This window comes from Grus americana, chromosome 2 (assembly GCF_028858705.1).
Source record: "Grus americana isolate bGruAme1 chromosome 2, bGruAme1.mat, whole genome shotgun sequence".
NCBI lineage: Eukaryota > Metazoa > Chordata > Aves > Gruiformes > Gruidae > Grus > Grus americana.
Genome location: NC_072853.1, coordinates 107,140,609 through 107,163,185, shown reverse-complemented (window position 1 = coordinate 107,163,185; position 22,577 = coordinate 107,140,609). Strand labels below are relative to the sequence as shown.

At 42.0% G+C, this 22,577-nt stretch overlaps 1 protein-coding gene across 2 annotated transcripts; it reads left to right on the top strand.

Annotated features, from left to right (window-relative positions):
* The first annotated feature begins 8,390 nt into the window (after positions 1-8,390).
* IGFBP1 (insulin like growth factor binding protein 1) lies at positions 8,391-14,831 on the top strand. 2 transcript variants are annotated; one of them, XM_054814358.1, is made up of 4 exons: positions 8,391-9,044; positions 10,747-10,925; positions 12,609-12,737; positions 13,909-14,831. In XM_054814358.1, exons 1-4 carry the CDS (start codon positions 8,666-8,668, stop codon positions 14,038-14,040), a joined length of 819 nt encoding a protein of 272 aa, XP_054670333.1. In that variant the 5' UTR covers positions 8,391-8,665; the 3' UTR covers positions 14,041-14,831. The 2 variants fall into 2 exon arrangements, with proteins under 2 accessions (XP_054670333.1, XP_054670332.1); XM_054814357.1 differs by having other exon boundaries at positions 8,498-9,044; positions 12,609-14,831.
* The last annotated feature ends 7,746 nt before the right edge of the window (positions 14,832-22,577 follow it).

Sequence of the window (22,577 nt, the reverse complement as noted above, 5' to 3'; positions counted from 1 at the left end):
TCACCCACCCCCACAAAACCTCCGATCTGCTGCTCGGTCCTTGTACTGCTATGTAGGTACCTAATGCCCCTATACAATGAAATTTTGTTTGATAGTGCAGTCAGTCCCAATGGGCATGCAAACCCTGTAGAACCTGACAGCAGCTCCTGGTTGCCAGCCTCCTGGGTCTGCCTATGCATGTGATCTCACAATACTTTACACCAGTCTCACCTCTTCACCCTGAAATGGGAGGTGTGTGCAGGAGATGCATAGCAGACACTAGTCAGACAGGAGGTATATCTATCTGCCTTTAGTTTCAGCAGCCCACAGGATCAAATTCTGGGAAGTAAGAGACCACATTTCAAATCCCCTTCTCATCTGAGACAGGACCTTGAAACCAAGTGTCCTAGGTCACAAGGCAGTAATCACCATCTCTAGACTTACTTTGGAGTCAAGGCTTTTAAGTGTTACCTGTCAAAGTTGTTCTACTTTGCCTAAGTATTCATTAAAAATGAAGATTGAACTTGCATCATAGGTCAGTGACTCACTGTCTTGCATCTGTGGTATTTTATTTCTTGGATGTTTTGTGGGGGTTTTTTTCTGTTTTATTTAATTTTTGTTGAAGAAATGGAAAGAAGAAGGGGGAAAACATCTTTCATTACTCCCATGGAGCGAAAAAATAAATAAATCATATCTTTTCTGCTTCTCACTGTTGCTGCCACTTTGATCCCTTTTTGTTGTCCTCCATTTTGTCCTTTTGGCCCTTCCCAGCTCTACATGTCCCCTTCTAACTGGCTTCTGCTTTCAGCTCTTCATGTCATTGCAGGCTTGTTTCCTGTAGTGACCGTCTTCTACTGGCAGATACCATAAGCCTTCTAAAGCTTACATCTTACATCTTCTAAAGAGGAGATGGCAGCAATGAAAGGGGAAAAGAAATACACCTCTAGGATAGGAAATCAAAGGTTCTCTTCTTAGAAATAGAATAATCCAACTTTCTAGTATGGAAAGATGATGTAAATTCACATATAGGAGAGAAAGTATGGGCAGCACTGCTGACAAATTTACTGGGAGTGGAACTGGATCCAAAAAAGCACTTATAAGATGCCTAGGTGAAATGGGTTTCAATGTATACTTCCCAGCCAAGAGAGCACCAAGCAATTTATTGCATCATACAGCATGCAATTAAATCAAATTGGTCCTGCATGAGAGTATTCATACAAAGGAGATGGGTGTTTTAACACTTGTTGCTTCTCTCTAAGAAAAAAAAAACCACACAAAACCCAAAGCCTGCACAAACCATACCTCAACAACAGCAACAGGCTTTGCCATCATGGGAGGGAAGCCATTACAGTTAGATAGAAAGCTTACAATTGCAGTCAAAAACTTTTAATTACAACACATTTGCTAATGTGGATACGCACTATAATTGTAACTGCTAGAGGGAAGAAAGAAGGGTTTGAACTGGGATGGTGGAGAAAGAAGAGCTGTTTGGCATCCCGAATGCCTCTGGCTAGCTGACAAAAAGTCCACTGAGATCATAGGATTGGAAATTATACTACAAAGCTTATGATACAAGCATACAAATCAATAGTGTATCCTGACATTGACTAGTATATTCAGTAGCAGGTAGGGTTTTTGGCCACAACCGGGTGATGATAAAATTTGATTAAAGAAAACAAAACACATAGCAAAGCCCTTACATGAGACCAGCAAAATGAAAAGACTGTAATGACTACATTTGGAGAAGAGATGAATAAGGCAAGCAAAACCACAGTAGCAGACTCATGACACCTAAACGGTCAATTTGCCATTCCAGTTTCTCAGAATGCAAAATCAGTGGAGTTAAAGGAAAATAACACTTGAACTGATTATTTTAAAAGGTGTAAATTTTTTTGCATATACTTAATTAAGTCTGCAGAACATATTTTCACTAGATAGGTATCTTTGAGACTGAGAAAATTATCAAATCAGAGGAGTGGGGAGTGCTACATATGAAAATGTAGAAAATGACATTAAAAAGAAGGTGGTGTTGAGGGGTTGTTTATTTTTGTCATGTTGACCATGTCATGGTCAACCAGTCACTGATCATAATAACAGCAGCAACAACAAAAATGAAATTAAAGTCTTACTTTTACACACACAAGCATTTCTACAATAGCTCGATCAACCAGACTTCTTCATAAGAGAAAAGTTTTTGAGACGTCTAATAACTCTTCTCTGTGTCTGTCTTCGTTTTTACAACTGCCCCATCACTACCAAGCTGTGGGTCACTAGAAGTTTTATTCTGTTGCATGTGGCTTTGCTACAGAATGTAAAATCACAATCATTTATTGAATGCAGTCAAATTCCTATTTGTAAAGAGAGGCACTCTGCTTTCATCTGTAACTAAATGCCTTGACAATCTAATCTTGGCTTTTTTCTTTGTTTCATTATACATTAATTATATTGATTATTTTTTTTTAATCCAGTAACTCTGATGTCTGTGTTTGATGGCAGAGATTATTTATACAGTAGATCAGGCAAATATTCATGTGACATTCAATCTTATCTCCAGTGTGATTTTGATGTAATAACAGGTTGGATTAACCCTTTCACGTGTTTATTTGCAAAATGTGCTCTCCTTCAGGGAGCCTTAAAACTGCTGACAAGTAAAGTTAGCAGCTTCAGTTTTCTCTGAAATACTTGCTGAGGTGTTTTCACTCAAGAGTAGGTGCCACACAGGGTGACCTGCCTGAACAAGGCTGTTGTGTCTCACGGTTACTTTGTCATCATGCTGTTCTCCTACCTCTTCCCTCAGAAAGCAAGTCCTCCCCCATCACAACAAAAGGTTCCGGAGTCCCAAGCAGAGGCCAGCACCTCTGACCATCTTTGTTCCCTTTGGGTAGTGTGAACTTGCCTATACCTCACTGTGGATCCCCTGCAAAGAGTTTGAAATAGTAAATACATGCAGATTAAGGCTGCAGTGAGCATCAAAAGCTTTCACACTTGATAACTATCAGATACTAATTCAACGGTGGTGATGTTTGAATAGCCTAGGCAACCATGAATCCCAGCAGCAGCTTACCTGGTTTCAGTTCTCCGTGCAAGCAAGCCTCAAGCTCTCTAGAACTGACTGAAGTCCCACAGTCCTGTCTCTCTCCCTCTGGGGAAACAATAGAGGCTTTGAAACCTGAAATAAAGTATTCTTGGTATTACTAGCAACAACATTGTAATAATAATTAATAGCAATGACATTGCTGAAATCAGAAATGTCCCAGGACAAAAGGCAGGGACAGATTTCTTGACAAAAGCAGCTGGGCAAACTGTTTTATTTTCATAAGAACCAGTGCAAAAGTGAATAACCTACATGTGGAAAACAATTGTAAATGATCCGGAGACGTGCGTCCTCCTGTTTTAACAGCATATCATTTTGTTGTCAGTAACAGCCCTCTGGCTCTCTTGTTGAGAATTTCAGGCTGCTGTCTTTTGCTCTGCCTGCAGCCCAGCCTCTGTTTCTGTAGCAGGCACAGTCCAGTCATGTTCGTCCCCCAGTTTTGGCTTCCCACTTCATAGGATGGGTAACCAGAGAAAATGGAACTCTTAACTTACTGTGGTCTGGGTCCTATGACGTTCCTATTTTTAATAGCATTTTTAAAAGGATAAAAATGAAAGAAGAGCATTTTAGATTCTAGTACTAGCAGCCAAAGATACTCATGGAGGGGAAAAGCATCTGTGAAACCTCAGAAGAAAGGAGCTGGCATTTGAAACATCAGGGGCTCCTCCATTGCAGGGTTAGCAGTAAGCTCCTTTAAAGGAGCCTCTCTACCGTGAAAGAGAATATCCACTGTTGCATTTGATGAGGTATAAACCAATATAAATTAATTATTGTTAGCTTGTTGTCCCACAGACACTTTTCCTTTAAGTTGTGTAACTGGCTGTGACTATGATGCCCGTGGTCTGGATCTCACTTTTTCTCCATCAGTACTGCCTGCTTTTTTCCCTACTGCATGTGGAAAGGCTTATTCCTGGAAAGCCACGTACCAGTTTAGGGAGGAAAGGGGAGTTTCATGTGCATCCTGGCATTTAGCCCATGTGACAGACCCAGACATTAAAGTAAGCAGTAGCCTTCTGTTACTATCTCAAACTGTCTTTCACATGAGATGTCTTAATATGTATTTGAAAACCCTATTATATTTAAATTACTTTTAGAGTGTATCTCTGGGGGATTTACCTTTTCCTTTATCAGCGTAAGACAGCAACCACTTAAGAAAGTAAATCTAATGGTAGTGAGGACTGGAGACTGGTGTCATCAGTGCCTACAGCCCTCAGGGACTGCAGTAAAGGGCACATTACTTAGTTGGTGGTGCTCTTTTCTATTACTGGGCCCGGAGAGACACAGTGGCTGAAGAATACAAAGAGATTTAAACAGCTGATGCTAGTTTAGGTGCCTGGAGCCAGTGCTAAAGGGATCATTTAAATTTTTCAAAGCCCCTGCTAAGCCATAGCTCAATCTGGTAGGCACTGAAAAGCCTTAATTTACATGGCTGGTCCCAAGGAATACCCCTACCTGGGGTTAGTAATGCTGACTACAGTATACTGGGGTGAAGCAGAAGCTGTTTTATATTAACTCCACACAGGAACTCACACTCTGCAGCGTGCTTTCAGCTTTACCTCTTGTCAAAGTGTTTCTGGATTATTTCTCCAGCTAGGCAAACTCACACTCGTTCCATCACTGCATGGAGCAGCTGGCCCATGGTAAGATGACTAGAGGACTTTAACCTCTCTTGCCAGAAGAGCTCAATAGTTCTTAGAAAATAATTATCTGGCTGGTCTATGCATGCACAATGTTGAGAACAAGGTGTTTTACTCAGTGCTCAAGCACTATGGGTGCCACCAAGGAAATAAATTACTTTTTCCTCTCTGTTTGTGAACCTGATGACCTGTGATTTGATGAAAAGTCCATAGGCTTCCCTAGGTAGACTAGCCATGAGACAGCCTCTCACTTTTCTTCTCTCACTACAATTTCTGCAGTTTTAGTTTTAGGTATTTCTAAAATATTTTCCACATTCTAGCAAAATCAATTGCTGGAAAAAAAAAACCAAACAAAAAACAAACAAACAAACAAAAAAAACCCCACCCAAAAAAACCCAGCAAAAATCAGTCTGCAAAAGTTAGGGAATATTAGTGCAACACAAACTTGGAAACCTCAAAGAGGTTTCCAACCAGAATAGAAAAATAATACCAAATGGCATAAATGTCATTGCCTCAAAGTGACAACAAACAACCAATAAATGCTTGAATCAAATTATTCATCAATAACCTAAGCACTGTCAATTACTTGGCTAAAAAAGTCCAAATAACCCATAGAGCTGAAATAAAGCATTTTTGATAGGGGACAAATGACAGAGAAGGGACTAGGGGTTTTTTTAATATTTCTATCATAGCTATTTCTCTTCATATGCTTGTTGCCATATACGTGTGTGTGTGTATATCACATAGTAGTTTTGGATATTAAGCTTGCAATTCAGGATTAGTTTCTTACCTAAAGAAAAATAATGAGGATACTCCACTGGTTGTTTTGGGGTTTTTTTTAAACATATCCAGAGAAGCAGTCCCAGTAGGAAATTATTTGGCAAGTCACTTGAATTTTTGGTGATTAGAGGATAAAGATCACTTGTACACAAACTTATATAAAACTTTATGTTCTATGAGTCACTCCATGTGGCTTTAAAGAAAAAAATAAAAAAATCCCAAACTTTATTTAACATGCAAAATGAGGTCATTGGCTAAGAATTATTGAGAAACCAATGGGAAAAGTCTTGTAGAAAAGTAACCCTTGCCTAGGATTCATGTGGTGTCTTTTGACAAGTGGTTCAAATTAGGGGACAACAGTTGGAACACCTAAAAATTACCGTCAAAAGTCTTCAGTAAACACAACTTTACATCATGAATGTTTTTAACCTCCTGACTCTTATCTGTTTGTGTTCTTTAAAGCAATGTCAGGGTCAGAGATGGAGATTGGTAGATGAGTTGTAGTATTACATCAAACAGAGCCTACATAAACATATACACTACTTTCACTTCATTGATGTCCCATGGCCTATACAAAAGCATGGCCTTGTTGACTAATACTGCCCTAAGTTATCATAACCTGTTCTAACATATGTTCATTACATTTATATAAATGAAACAGGAAGGGACTGATTTTTATGGGTCTACCTTTTGTGCAGAAGAACATCTGCTCACAAAGTCTGCTTTAGCAAAGTTTTAGGTTTCCTTAGTTTTATTGTACAAGAGACAGCAAGGGAAAAAAGGCTGGGCCATCATTTAGAGTTGACATGCAATCATAAAGGAAACAAAACAAAACCACTGTCAAAATATTTTATAATCTGTGGGGGTTTTTTTGTTTATCTTTTGTTTATCTTACTGGGTAAACTGAAAAAATCTGGCTTCTAAAAGGCTGCCAGTTGTTAGGAATTGCCTGGGCAGTTCAGATACTGCCAGCTGCCCCACAGCAAGAAAAAATATGCCTAAGACCTGAAAACATGATGGTGCTTTGGAAGAATGAGATTCTTTTGAAACTAATGGAAGTTTTGTGATGTAAGTCTGTATGTCAGACAAGGATTCTGTTCTCGCATTGTCTGTCTTTATCTAGTTACTTAATAATTATGGTAATGAGTTAAAAAATCCTTTTTAAAAACCTTTCATGTGTATCATTAAAAGCTATTTCCTCTCAGTTGACATCATTTTTTTTTTAACACAGAAAAACTGCAGGCAGGACAGTGGCAGTCACTCTGGAGTACAGTCATTTCAGGGCCAAGTAGCTTATGTTAAGCAGTCAGTAGTAGAATGATCCTCAATTCTGTTCATACAAAGCTATCTAACACAGCAGACACATACATAGGTAAGTGAATGAATACATGCATACACATATACAAATGCATATGAGCTCTTTGGGTCTTTGTCCTTTTACAATTGGGTCTACTTTTCATTTGTAATTTTTATTCATGTTTCTTCATGAAAGGGACTTTGTTTTGCATTGTTTTCTTTTTTACCTGAGGGAGGAAAGAAGACATATTTCTGTATATTTTTCACCTTACATTGAACAGCAAGAGAATCGTGATTTTATAAGACAGATGTACAAGAAAAAATTAGAAATGAAAGGGGTGAAAGAACATTAGAGCTTGAAAAGTCTAATTGTAATGTTCTGCAGAAATTGTCGTGCCCTAGGTTTTCAGCCAAAATTTGCTCCTGTGAAGTCCACAGAATTATTTTAAAATCTGTAAAATTAGTTTTGTTTAAAATGCTTAAAAATGTTAGTGAGTTTTAAGGGCTGCCATCTTTTGTATATCCAGATAGAGATCCCTAGAACAACCTGAATTTAAGAAAAAAAAAATAATAGGTGAAGTAGTTAAGTGAAAATGTCTCAAGTTGTAAAAGTCTGTAACCAATAACAATATTTTTATGACCAAGTTATGAATATAGGGGATTAAAAATGCACAATATTATAAATAAAACCTTTGGCATTAATACCAAAAAAAGAAGAGTGAATAATAGAACGTTAAACAATCCTCTGCAGTTCTGCTTCACTTTCTTTCATACAAATAGTGTATTTACAAAAAAGGAGAACTAAATGCAAAAAAACCAACCAAACAAAAATCACGCTACATTAGATGACTTGACAGTGGAATTTGCTATTTCAAGCTCAGTACATACTGCAAATACCAGGATAAAACAATCTGTTCAGCACAGTGAAGTTTGAATACTTTTGCTTTTATTGTAGTGACAACCATTGCATGCAAAGGAGAAAAGGAAAGATTTCCCCCCCCCCCCCCCAGGTGGTATATGAGGAGATGGAGAGGGTAACAGGACAGACAGAAAAGCAGTTATCTCATTTATTTCTGGACTGTTTGACAAACACTGGTTTCCCCCAAGTGCATGTTTTGAGGACTGATACTCCTCTCATCCCAGCAGCAGTAGCAAAGCTGAGCCCAGATGCGGAACATCTCTCCAGCTTCGGCTGCGCAGCCCCTCCCGGAGGTTAACGCAAGGACTCCTACGTGCATGTGTGCAGTGGTTACAGGATCCTGATGGCTTTATTACCCTTGGGGCCTCCTCTTTGGTATGTCAGTGTCCTCCTAACCTGCAGCCACATGACGAAAATTAAACAAGGGTTTGTTGCATTTGTTGCTGTGGAAATATGAAGTCAGTTGCTTTAGTTTCAATGGGATTTCCCTCCTCCTCTGCCTCCACCCCTCCCCCTTTTTTTAAACATTTACATTTTTACCAAATGTCAAGAATAGGAGACAGGAGATATTTGTGACAGGCAAAAGGGGAGGGGATACCTCCCACTCATCCATTCGCCTCTGCCCGTTTCCCCTCCACCCAGCCACATTTTTCCTTGTTAACTGTGCTAGGGCAGAGAGGTGGGGGTGAGGGAATAAAAGCATTCCTGCATGTCTGGAGGAAAGAAAAAAGATAAAGGGGGAAAGTGAAAGGGGAGGGGAAGAGTGGTCAGGGACTTGAACTGCCAGTGAAATGATGCTTCTCCAGCCCTCCTGTGCAGATAATAGTTAACTCGGGGTTAAAGATTAATAGCCAGGCAAAGCACTGTATAAATGGCCCGGACGAGCTGAATGTATGTAAACTGCCTCCTGCTCCTCAGCCTGCTGAGCTACCCTCTCTGTGGTCCCTCCTCATCAGCGACATGAGTAGCCTGCGGTCTCTGCTGCGCCGCTGCTGGCTGCCGTCCCTGCTGCTGCCGGCACTCCTGGGCCCCCGTCTCGCCGCCGGGGTGGCCCTGCAGCCCGTGCACTGCGCCCCGTGCACCCAGGAGAAGCTCGCCCTCTGCCCGCCCGTCGCGCCCGGCTGCCCGGAGACGGCCCGGCAGCCCGGCTGCGGCTGCTGCCAAACCTGCGCCCTCGGGCCGGGCCAGCCGTGCGGGGTCTACACGGCCCGCTGCCGCCAGGGGCTCCGCTGCCACGTCCCCGCGGGAGAGCCCCAGCCCCTTTCCGCCCTCATCCAGGGGCAAGGGACGTGCCTGCCCGCCAGCGAGGCCGGAGGGATGCGCACGGCGGAGCCGGCAGGTACCGCGCGATCGCGTCCCCGCTCCGCGCCGCCGGGCTGGGGAGCTGCGCGCCGGGGCGTTGCGGCAGAGCCCCTCGCCGGGGGGAACGAGGGCTCGGCAGGCGGGATGCGCCTGAGAGCAGGGAAGGAGCTGCGGGCACTGAGCGTCAGGAGCTTGGAAAAATGAGCCGAGTTAGGCAGGCGTTTGAAAAATAGGGGAGACAGACTGCGTTTTCCAGGAAAACGTTCTCTGACCTGTGCCAGGTGAGACGCATCCTGGTGCGGAGCCGAGAGATGTTTGCAGCAGGCTGTTATGCCACAGCCAGCAAGCAGGACAATCCTAAAGGGTAGTAATGGGATGATGCAGAATAATCAGAGTAAGCTTTCTGGGAAGCTATAGACAGTTTTTCTTTAGTAGTAAACAGTAACTAGAGTAGGACAAATGTTTTCTAGACTTTGTTTATGTCCATCTCCAAAAGTCATGATAGAGAATGAAAAGACCTAAACAGGCTTTCTGCCTGGCTTCATTTCAAGAATAAAACATATCTGAAGTAGTGCAGTGCTATCCAAACTATCTTTGAGCAAAAAGACATATCAAACATCTTATGCTATGTGATGATCAGGAGCTTCTTTAGTGTTATTTCATTATTTTATAATTTTTTATTATTATTATTTTCACCATCATAACTGCTATGTTCATGCAGTGGTGATTAAGGTAACTCAATAGCGTTAAAAAAATAATCATTGTTGACAAAATAACAATGGCCATTGGTGGCAGTAAGTGGAGTTTCTCTTGTACTTGAAGGAGTGGGGAGGGGAGAGAACAGTGGCTAAACTGAGTGTTTAAGCTTCCTGCAGTTAAAAAGACCTAGGATTTGATTTGGTTTGATTTGATTCTTTCCTTGGTTTTAATCTTTCTTTCCCTCCTCAATTTTCCATCTCCATTTTTTTTCTTAAACGTTGTCAAAGGGAAAAACAGGTGCTTTTTAATCCATTGGACGATTGTTTACAACCTTGATCCAACAAGTTATTTAGACACATGTAAAACTTTTATCCCACGATAAGCCCCTGCAATTGCAAAGGGCTGTTACTGCCAGTGGGAGAGTTCACATACGCTGAGTTAGGCACTAGCGTGCAGGCCATGATCAGGCAGATCCCAACAGCTTCTGCCATTCCCTTGCTATTTGATCCACTGCAGGCCAGCGTGAGCTACTGCTGGTTCCTGTGAATTGCAACCCTTTCTTATATGCAAGGCAAGCCATGGAACAAAGTACAGGATGCCATGGGATCAGGTGTGGACCAGTTCCTCTGCTGAATAAAAACTGAAACACATAATGCTGGCAAAAATCTAAATTCATTACAAGTTTAACTCCAGTCTTTTCTCATTTAGCAAAGTCTCTACAACCCACTGTGGTCAAGAAAATTTTTTCATTTCTAACAGCCTGGCTGCAATTTCATCTTTGGGATTAGAATGCTTCTGAAAGATCATAAAATAACCAACTTGTTAGAGAACAGCTGATGCATCCTCATTTATGACACAAGATCAATTTGCTGTGCTGCACATTTAATTTATTACTCCTGCAAGAATTACTGTAATGGATCTGTCTTAGGTATTACTTTTTTGTTGTTCTTGTTGATTATTCTTTTTCTTTACATTTTAACTTGGAGAAACAAATGCGAAAGTTCACTGAAGATGTTCACCTTAATATCATTCCTTTCCAGACTCTATTGAACCTGAGGATATGCCTTTGGAAAGCACTGAAATGACACAGGATCAACTGCTGAGCTATCAGTTGATGTTTGCCATAGGCCAGGACAAATCCATCCCCTGGAATGCAATCACTGCATATGAAAACATGAAAGCAAAGAGAATATCTGAACTCAAGAAATGGAAAGAGCAGGTGGGTTTTCTTTGCAAATTTTTCAAAGACCGTTTCAGTAGATGCTATTGATTCAAAATGCAAAATGAAAATGTATATGAAATTCTAGCAGTAACACTGAGATGTCAGTATTTTAGGTAGCCAGCAAACAGACTTTTGGAATGCCTCCATCAGATGCTTGAGGAACAGGCAAAATAGCAGGAGCAATAAAAACAGGTGTGCATCAGATATATCCTATACAGACTCCATGCAGAGGCTGAATCTTTCTCTGCATTTCATATCATATTATAACATGGGCCCTTAATTTCCAGGAGCCCATATTAAAATCTTGGAGTCTTTTTTGTATTCTAGTTAAAAAACAAAAGGCATTTGGCACTTGTCCAGTGCTCAGTGAAATAAAAGAGTCCTTACATACAGTTATTGGTGAAACTCCAATGCAAACCAAAACATGTTTCTTTCTGATCACAAGGAAACACTATTAAGTAGATGCACGTAAAAAGACAGAAAGGTCAGCAATTAAAATAAGCTTTTACCTTAAACACTGCGAAATCGCAGTGGGTAATGGGGGTGTGGGGCCTTTGCAAACAGGTCCGTGTTCCACTTGAGGGCACCAGAGAACCACAGTCAGACCAGTTCCAGGCAGCCAGCACCACTCGCAGCACGGAGCTGAATTAAGAGTTGGGCACCACAGAAGCCCAGTTTCATAATGGTCACAGACAACGTGGAAAAAACCAAAACAAAACAAAAAAAACACCCCACCACCTACTAACCACCACCCCACCCTAGGAAGCCTCATTCCACATCCAGAACAGGAGTTAATCACTGATTTAGTTTGAACTATTATACATAAGTGCTGTTAGCTCCAGTTCTGATTTTTAGGCTTCTGCTTTTCTCACCCCGAGCCACATATAAGCCCGTTGACTTGAATAGGACTGCTTATGTGAGGGGCTGACATGGGGAGGTCTTGCAAAACCTGAGGGTATGATTATTTTCACTCTAAAGTAAAAATATTTGTTCAGTCACTTCTAATACCCTTTCACTCATTTAAGTACGTTAGGTACTATTAATACGCAGCAATTGTGACTTTGAAAATGGGAGCAAGCAAATTATGAAAACAGTGAATATTGCAAATAATCTTCATACTCAGTTCTAGGAACTTTGCATTTGGGTCTGAGAGCCACAGAAGTGCTCTCTATTCTGCTTTGGCGACAGCTCTGTCCTGTACAAAAGATAACAAACATTCAGATGTTTGTTCTTGCACTGTCTATATATGTCTTGCACCTATTCTCCATACATCAACAGAGCACAGGGCCATGGCAACCCAGAAAACGTGGCTAGCCTCACGTACACCAGCCTCCTAACATGCACCTCCCCATAATAGGAGAGATTGTACCCTCTGAACAGTAATGTGTTTACTTAGTACAGGTTAAATTTCCTTGTGTGGCAATTTAAGGACTTAAATCCTCATGTTTCTGAGGACAGAAAATACCTCAAAGAATAAAAACAAAGGCCTAAATGCAACACCAGAATTTTCTGGCCCTGTTCCTACTGAAGCAAGTAAAAACTACATGCAAAGCAGCCTGGTGCAGATTATATGACTAATAAGTATTTTCAGCTTTTTGTTAGCTTTATACTGATAACTTTTTGTTTAGCTGGTGTCTTTGTGATTTTGGTGTTGCCAACCTTTGCATGGTATTCTTGTAGGGACCTTGTCAGAAAGAGCTCTACAGAGCCCTGTATAAATTGGCGAAGGCTCAGCAGAGAAACGGAGGGGAGATTTACAAATTCTACTTGCCCAACTGCAACAAGAATGGATTTTACCACAGTAAACAGGTACGTGCTTTTTCCCCTGTCTGCTCACAGCAGCACTGCGACCAGCCTGACACAGCCAACCCTTTCATAGCCCTCTGCTCCCAGACTCACGAGTTTGCAGCTGCTGGAAAAGCAGGTTGTGAAAACAGGGATACTTAGTAGTGGGAGCAGATGGTTTGTCCTTCTTCTCTTAAAAGTGAGCCGCATGCTGTGGGCTGACAGCAATAGAGGCAGGAGTCTTTTCCGTTCACAGAACAGGTGCGCACAAGGCCTTCTCCAAAATCTTTTAACCCTGTCTGCTCCCCAGCCAAATCAAGCTCCATGTACCTAATTTGTTAGCATATTCCCAGTTGACATTAATTCATAATATCCACCATGCTGCCTGCAAAGCCCATTGAATATATACTGATCACTATGGAGAAAGGAGGCGCTCAGCTCCCAGGCAGTGAAAAACTCACACTGGCAGCAAAAAAACCTCTCTGGAGCAAAATTAGCCTTCTGAAAGTAGAAAAAAATACTGATTTGTGCTGCCTATGGAATATGTTCTATGCTCATTGCCATTATAGCCTCAAAAAAAGCCACTGCAAGTTACACCGAGAGTAATCTGCAAATTTAACTAAAGCTCCAAACCTCAAGCCACACCCTTGTAACCACAGGTCGTGCACACAAATTTAGTAGGTCTGCATAAACCTGTGTCACCGAGGCTCCTTGTTTTTGGGCATGGCACCACTGTGTGACTCACAATGTGACTTGGGATCTAATCAGGCACAAACAGAAATGTGTTTAAACCCCTCCCCAAGAAAAAACCCACTCTATTTGCCTCCTTGCACGAAGAGCCAGACCATCCAGTCATTGCTCTCACCCTGCCAGCTCGTATGTTCTGCCTTGCTTTGGTTTCTCACGCTGGAAGATATTTCTGGTTTATACTGCTGTTTAACAAGGAGTGGGCAAACTGTTTTAAATCTGAAGTTGCTGTTGTGGTACCTGAGCTTGGGTCACGGCTCCCTAACCAAGCGTGTTGGTTGAAGCCTCTGTTGGAGCAGGGACCACCACATTCAAAACAGGTCTGTGCACCACAGGTCCCCACCTTCTGATCCTAGTTCTGTCCAAGACCTCTACTTGCAGTATCTCACTGATAATCTTCTGCTTACAGTTACTTATTGTGGGTTTTGTTTTGCTAATAATATTCTAGTGTGAAACTTCACTGGATGGAGAGTCTGCTGGATGCTGGTGTGTCTATCCAAAAAATGGAAGAAGAATTCCTGGATCTCCAGAAATGAAAGGAGACCCTGAATGCCAACAGTATCTCAACTCACAAGACTAAAAATAAACATATTCATTCACACCAAGTTTTCTGTGGGGCCTGATCTAGTCAGGAGCTGTTTCAGTCAGGAGCCGTTTCATGCACCTGATTTTCAGCATATGAGTAACCCCATAAAGTAGCTTTTTTACTGCACTGGGATTAGTCAGATGCTTGAGTGACAGATAATGAGCAACTGCAAGATCAAGTCCTACAATCTTGTATATGTTGTTTGTATAATATTATAGATACCCTCATATGTAAAGCTGCTGAATTATTTATTTCACAGGACGTGTATTTTTGTTTCTGTGTGTTGTTACTAATTTATATGCTCAAACACTTCATAACTTTATATGTAAATACTTAATATTATTGCTTTTAAATGTATGCATCTTATGTTGGAGGAATGTTGCTACTTAAAACTTCAAATGGCCCAACTCTATTGGGAAAAATGGCTTGTAAACTTGCATTTTTGTACTATGTATTTATAGACGTAAAACTGAATTTTAAAAAATAGCTTTCAGTAGAGAAAACCCTTAGAAACTTATTTAAAACCTGTTTTGTTTATATATCATGTTGCTTTTGCACCTCTGTTTCAATGTCAAGCTGTTTCTTAAAAAAGAAAGTCTAAACCTTGATTATATACTGAAGCTCCTGATGGGACAGTATTTGTTTCTATTTTCCAAACATGTTCACCAGATAAATGGCAAAACACAGCAGGATATTCTGTGCCACCTTTGACAGGCGTAAGTTGTTCACATGTTGACATTGTCATGTTATTTAAGATGAGCTATTAAATAGTGTCTTCTACACTGTTCTGGTCTCTTGCTTTGTGTGTGTGCCCATTGAGCAGTCCAACCTTGGCAGGACACTGCAGCAGCAGGTTGGAGCATAGAGGAAAACATGCCTGTTGCAAATCTGCCTCCTGAACCCCTAGTTCTGTTTTCCTGCAATGATTTTTCTTCTTTTGCTCTCCCCGTCCAATTCCACTTCTTCCGTCCTCTCCAATCCTGGCTGTGCTCTGCAAGCCTTTGCCTGGGGCAAAGCAGCAGCCTCCAAAGGAAGTTACTAAAAGGTTTTCTGGATAGGAAAGCTGGATGTCTTTCTACACTCAGAAGCCCAAGGCAGCAGCATTAGTGCACTTAAAAGATGACATCGAGACTAGAAAGAGCCATTTCTTGCACAGAAAGTCAGAGATTATAAAAGGGAGGCTGGGAAAAAGGCCTTACCCTTTTTGCTGCAAGCAGAGAAGAGGGTCCCCTTGGCTTGGGATGTGGTCCTTCTCCCTCCCCCGCATGTTCCTTCGACTTACGGGTTGCAGAGAAAAAAAGAGAAAGCAAGTGACTGCCCTGCCAGCTTCAAGCTGGTTTTGTCCATGGAGAAACCGGTGTGGGAGTTAGCAAGTCCCAGAGGTGGAAACAAGCTGCACCAGCCCTGCCTGAGAAAACAGCCTGAGAGGAGAGTAATAACATTTTCTAAGAGCCTGGCAGGAGGTAAACTCCTGCCGTTTCTTGGCACAAGCTTTGGGTTTTAAATGGGAGCGGGTAGCGGCTTGTAGAAATTGCAAAGCCAAAGCGTGGAGATCTTTGCTGTCCATATCACAGTTCTGTGGCATCGCATGTTGTGCTTGCTGAATGTGTTGGCTGTATTTGCATCTCAATGTCAGCTGATCCAATTGGGGTGTAATAAACTGCTCCAGATTTAAAAGTATAGATATACTACTGAGCTTCTTTGTAAAGTGTTTTGAGATCTTCCCAAAGAAAGCACTGCAAAGCAGTTGATGGCATTGGTGGTATAAATAATTAACGTCTAACCTCCCAGTAATGAGCTACAGTAAGACGTGGATAAAACGGTTACACCACCACATTCACTGTGTCAAAATGCTTGGCAATCATCGTATCAAAATAATGAAGCAGCAGCAAATTTGGGCAGAACCTTAGAGTCCTTTCATGGAGTCTACCCAGCACTGAACAACTGTCATGTGGCACTGCCAAGGGAAGATGGTGAAGAAAGGAGGGGAAATCATATTCACAGCTACAGTGCACGCTTAAGAGCACTCTGACTGCTTTCATCCCATCAACCTTGTGTAAAGGCTGATCTCTAAAGATCAGAAATTGGTCCTTTTTGTTGGGATCATTATATATATAGGGGAAATGTTCATCACATTAATAATTATTAATAGCACAGTCTGTTTGCAGTGGACAGGTACTTCCAATGTTTCTCAGGGTGGCAGGTTCCCATCCTAGCTGCAAGAGTTTTTAACAGGGTCAAGTCTTTAAGAGAACTCTTTCCTTTAAATGTTAAGTCCCAGGAGCAGAAGTTGCTTCATACAGCATTCAGGCATGACAGGGCAATTTCTCAGAGGGGTTTAGCTCCTTACGTCCCACTGAAAGCAACAGGGGGTGGGTACCTCCTTATGTGCAATCTGGCCTCATGTGACATCTTGCCAGGACTCACCAGGACAGGCTTCTGCTGAGCTGCTCTGGGATGGGCTGACTTGGGCCAGACTCTTGCATATACTGGGATTAGGACTAATGCAAGGAGGCAAAGGCGGCAAATTTTATCTCCCCTATCATGGTGCTGCCAGGAGCTAGGACTACATTTAGGCCATAGATGCCATGTGTTGTGATTTGTCCTGATTTTTACGATCACCTTCAGTAACAGGGTGAAAACTCAAAGGTCTGTATCTTTCCTTTGTTTTGATTATTTTTTTCTGCTTGTGGGGCTTTTTTTTCTTTTTTATTTTTTTTTGGCATGCATCAGCTGGCAATCCTGGCTTCAGTGTGTGCCTGCTGCAGTGGTCCCACCTGCACTGGCAAGCTAAGCCTGGTGGGAATGAGTGGGGAAACAGTGAAGGTGCCGCAGGATGCTCTTAGCAGCTCAGTTCATCTGGTGTGCAGCTGAATGGTTAAAGGGGATGTACTGTTCCTTGTTATTTCAGCTCCCTCCCTTCACACCCTCTTGCACCCCTCCCACCTCACCTGAAAAAAATTAATTGGTAGGAAGGTCTTAGATGAGCATCTGTAATGTTTGGTTCACATTATCTGAGAACCCTACCTACTCAGTTTGTGCTTCTTCCTGCCAAAACCCTGCCAGGTTTGCTGCAGCAGGGTTTGTTCCAGCCATGCCTCCTCCTGCCCCTGGCCTACTGCCAGATGCAAAATGCTTATAGCACAGAAATGAGGTCACTGCCCTCTGCACTTTAGTTTCTATCCTCTTTTTTACCTAAAGCTGTCCAAGATAACCTACAGTCACCTGGTGTTGGGCTTTGCTCATACTGAGTCAGTTCCGCTCATCACTTTGGGGTACAGCAGAGACACATTTGTGTCAGCTAGTGCTGGCAGGAGGCAAGGGGAGAGAAAGGAGGAGAGAAAGAAAATGGGAGTGGAGGGCAGCCAACGCTAATGCTGAAAGCTCATCATCATCTCTGTCACTTCTCTACCATAAGGACACACGCTCTGCAAAGGCAAAACTTATGCAGGGAACAGCTTTGTGCAGACCCAGCCCAAAACATGATCAGATATTAAGCACGTCAAGATTTAGCCTTATCCTTTCCAAAAACAATATATTCCTTTGACCTTGGACTTGCTAATAAGACTCCTAAACACATCACAAAATAAAAAAGCAAACAGAAAATGCGTCACACATGGCTTGCTTTCCTCAAGGGGAAGAAAAGTCGGATGGAGAAGAATGGCACATGGCAGAGGCTTGTCATAGGATTTACTGCACTCCTGGAAGGTGCTCAGCTCCTATAGCATCAGACACTACGTGGGAGCCCAGACAAAATACTAAACCAGAGTAGTTTTTTCTGCAAAGTCAGAACCAAAGATGTTTGTGCTTTACCAGCAGTCTAGCAGCACTGACTCTGTGGAAATAGAAATGTTATTTTTCTACCCACATCACTGCCTTGCTATTGCAGAATACCACCAATGACTAATCCCCACCCACCCAATAATAATAATAATAAAAAAAATAACAACAACAATAATAATAATCTGCAAAAAAAAAAATCCAAGTGAGTTATTTCAAGCTCAACTTTCAACCCATGCTGCATATCAAATGGACAAGTCCTATCTCTGTCTTTAGACAACACCTTTGAAGTGGATCTACTTTTCCTTGGCTATCACTTCACTGGTAAACCACTAGCCTAAACAGCCGCCTCAGGCTGCACTGACAACAAGGTCCCAGGCTTTCAATTTGCTGACACGTTTCGTATTTATGGACCAATTATTTTATGCACTTGTTGTACATTGCATTGAGAATCAGGCAGGGATTCAGACTGCACAGGAAAGTGCAGTATCAACATGTCAACAAACACCTAATTGTGTTTAGCACATTTGCCTTCTTTAAGACTTGGATAGATGGTATATAGTGAATAACTGTAGCAGAGTTGGGGCAAGTGGAGGGCTTCTCTTACTGACATGTCATCCTAGTTCGGATGATTGGTCTGTCAACAAACCAGGGCTTTGCTTTATTTTATTTTATTTTATTTTATTTTATTTTATTTTATTTTATTTTATTTTATTTTCCCTCATTTCCTTCTCTCTTGACCTACCTCCTCCCCCGGGGTACAAAGTTCATCTGCAAGTAAGCTACTGCAAGAGCCCAGGGAGAGGGGCAACCTCCCGCAGGAGACACGTGGAAGCAAGGGTGCTCGTGGATGTTAAAGTAAGATCAAATGAACAAATCTAAACTTAGCCCATTTCAGATCTTGGCTGTTTCATTTTGTGAAAGTTTCTGCTCGCCTTTTCAGACTCCGTGTTGGATTATCACCTTTGAGTGGCAGTATGGGCAGCCCAGCAGAGACAAGGGCACTCAGGGGAAGGCAGGGCTGCACACATGCTTGGCTCCTTGCTGCTTCCTTATGAACCACATTTCCCAGCAGGGAAGTGCCTGGCCAGCGGGCACAGCTATTCCAGCAGAGCCCGCCTGCTGCAGTCGTGCCGTGCAGAACATGGCACAGGCAGTCTTCCTCCTGCTCTCAGTCTCCTCCAACTGCTGTTACACTAAGAGCAGCCCGTTTGTGCCTACACTGAGGTTTTTAATTGCATAATTATGCCAGTGGTGACGTGTGATTTTTTCCTCTCTCACTGACGGCACTTTGTAGTTCAACGGGCTGATGTGTAGATGCTGAGGTTCCTTGGAAAAGCATCTTAGTGTGGGATGTCTCTGGAGGCCTAGAGCAAATACTGGCTCTATCATCATCATCTTTGATATTTTCTCTTTGCCTGTGGCTTCTGTTTATTGCTGCTTTGGTAGCTGAGCCCTCACCATTTAGCCCCAGCAAAGGAACAGAAAAACAAGAGCAGCAACATGTCTCTGGGAGTGGGGTAATAGCAGCTGTGGAAATGCATGGCAGGATCTGAGGGCTGAAGGTGTGGCAGCCCTGTGATAAAGCAATAATCAGCTTTTCAAGCTCAGTCAGTTAGGTCTTTTTTACTGGGTGCAAGTTATGTGATATGTAGCAGACATAGGAAACAAGTCTTCACCTTGAATATTCTGTGTGGCATAAGCAGGCAAAAATAGCCTCTGCTCTCCAGTTGCAGGGAGTGAGGGGAAATGTACACTCAGCCTGGCTCTTGTAAGCAAGTCCATTCACTACCCCACTTTTGGAATCTCTTACCACACGTGGCTGTGGGAAGCAGTCCTTCTCAACGACATTTTCGTCAGCTTCACAGATTTTTCTGGAGGAAATCACAGCTGCTTTCTGCAGCAATAACTTTGCTGCCTTTTCTTTACATCCCCACTCACGGAGAGAGCAGTGGGGTGAAATTAGCCGTGACAGAGAAAGGCTCTTAAGGAATTTGGATAGGTCAGCGGAAGTGGAAAGCCAGGATACATACTGCAGCAGGGCATACATTCTGCAAGGATAAACTGAGATTTGCAGCATTACCCTTTGCTTCTGCTAATACCTGGTCTCCAGTTTTTTTCAGCTGCAACCTTCAGCCTTGAAGTCATTCGCATTTTAAAATATATGTACAGGGCAAAACCAAAGGTTTTTACAACGAGATTTTCTCTGACTCGTGTATATGCTTCTATAGCTGCAAAATCTCAAATGGATGAAATAATACATAAAATGCAGAGGTTTAAAACTGAAACTTCTGGTGGCAATCAAATTTGCACTACTTGCCATTTTACCAGGAAATTTTCTGTTTAGCAGAAAAAAATGTAGCATTTCCTCAATCAATGCATTGTATAATACAATCTCCTGTGGTGGAACTCTGGACCCAAGATACCACATCCTGACAAGTTCATAGGATCATAGGATGGTTGAGGTTGGAAGGGATCTGTGGAGGTCACCTGGTCCCACCCCCTTGCTCAACCAGGGCCACCTAGAGCCAGTTGCCCAGCACCATGTCCAGACATCTTTTGAATATCTCCAAGGATGGAGACTCCAAAATCAAATGAAGGTTAAATATTTTGCAGTTGGAAGAAGATACCCAGGTCCTCTGGACATACCAAAACACTTGTCTTCTAATGGCATTAAACAAAATTTTGCACACTTGCAGATGAAGGCATTACTGATATTGACCACAAAAAGATTGTCCTCAGAATACTCTGACACTCTTTTTTGGATCTGTGCTGGTTTTGGCTGGGGTAGAGTTAACTTTCTTCATAGCAGCTAATATGGGGCTATGTTTTGGATTTGTGCTAAAAACAGTGTTGATAACACAGGGATGTTTTCGTTACTGCTGAGCAGTGCTTACACAGAGCCAAGTCCTTTTCTGCTTCTCACACCACCCCAGAAGTGGGATGGCTGGGCATGCACAAGGAGTTGGGAGGGAACACAGCTGGGACAGCTGACCCCAACTGACCAAAGGGATATTCCATACCATATGAAGTCATGCTCAGCATATAAAGCTGGGGGAAGAAGGAAGGAGAATACACGTTCGGAGTGATGATGTTTGTCTTCCCAAGCAGCTGTTACGCGTGATGGAGCTCTGCTTTCCTGGAGATGGCTGAACACCTGCCTGCTGATGGGAAGTGGTGAATCAATTCCTTGTCCTGCTTTGCTTGTGTGCACAGCTTTTGCTTTACCTATTAAGCTGTCTTTATCTCAACCCATGAGTTTTCTCACTTTTACCCTTCTGATTCTCTCCCCTCATCCCACCTGGGGGCTGCGTGCTGCTTAGTTGCCAGCTGGGCTTAGACCACAATAGGATCTTATTTTTGGATCTCTCAGAAAGAAAGAGGGAGTAGGGGAAGAAAAAGGGGTCCCTTCTAATGTAGGAAGCAAGCATATTCTTCTCATAGAAATTAGTAGATGTGAAGAGTTCCTAAAAGCTCAGCAGGACCACGTATAAAACAGCTACCCATATAAACATTTAATTTTAATTATAATATGCTTTGGCATCCAGGAAGATCGCTCAGCACTTTTCATATTTTAAATATAATTCCTATTGCTAATACGTAAAATCTCTGTGGAGCCATCCTTGCTTACACAGTTTTAGAGAGTGACTAGAGATACCAAAAAATGATTTCCCAAAAGGTTTGTAAAACCATTACTTAAATTTAGGGTTCAGTTCAATAAAGAGTTATGCTGTGTTAAGGTTTCTATGGAATTTAGTCATAAAAAGTTTAGCCTGTACTAAAAACTAATTAATTCTGTGGTTTTGGTATTCATTGAAGCCTCCTCCCCCTGTGCACAAATAGCTAACGTTATGCCCTGAAAGGTGTGCATGCCAAAAAGGTGGAAGAGGATATTCTGAGCTCAAAAGACTATAGAACAGTAGGTCTGTTAAAAAAGGGAACTTTCTCAAATAGTTCGAAAGATAATAGAGCTGCCTGCAGGCAGCTTTTACTTGCATTCTGGTCAATTATAGGGATTTATGCAACTATTTATTACACTGGTTAAAATAAATACTTACCACATCAATCTGGGCTACATATGGTACCCATGTAGCATCTAAAGATGAAATATGCTCAAAAAGAAATTACCAACTTTTGCAGTACATACATTAAGCTTTTGTAGTGCCTTCCCATGCAAATATTTGATGTGTAAATACTGTTAGCAGTTACAAAGATTTTTCTGAGACTTTATAAAGTTCACCCAAATCACCTGAGATTCTTGAACGAGCTTGTTAAAAATAAGAAAAAAGCTGACAAATACTCACTTAAAAAAATAAACCTGCTGAGCTGAAGGCAGTGAAGGCACCAAAACAGGAGGTATTTTTCTAACGTATTGGTGCCATTTCTGCCACCAAAAACAAAGTCCTCCACTCATTGCAGCTCTTAGCAGGAAACATTTCTAACCTGTGCATGGAGGGAGATCTTCCCCTGAACTGATGAATTGATACTGAACCGTACATTTGCTTCATGCTGGTCACATTCTGCTGCTTCGATGTAGCCCACAAATATTTTTGTTTGAATTGCAGCCTGGCTACCATAGCCATGAGAAAAATCTTTGAATGACAAGTAACTTGTCTATTGAATTGAATCCTTGTCTTCATAGAAATAGGAATGTTAAAAAAACAAAAAGGAAAAAGCCACCACTGATTCACTTAATTTTAAAGAGTGATTTTTTTTTGGGGGGGGGAGGGGTGTAATAATGTTATTTTGCA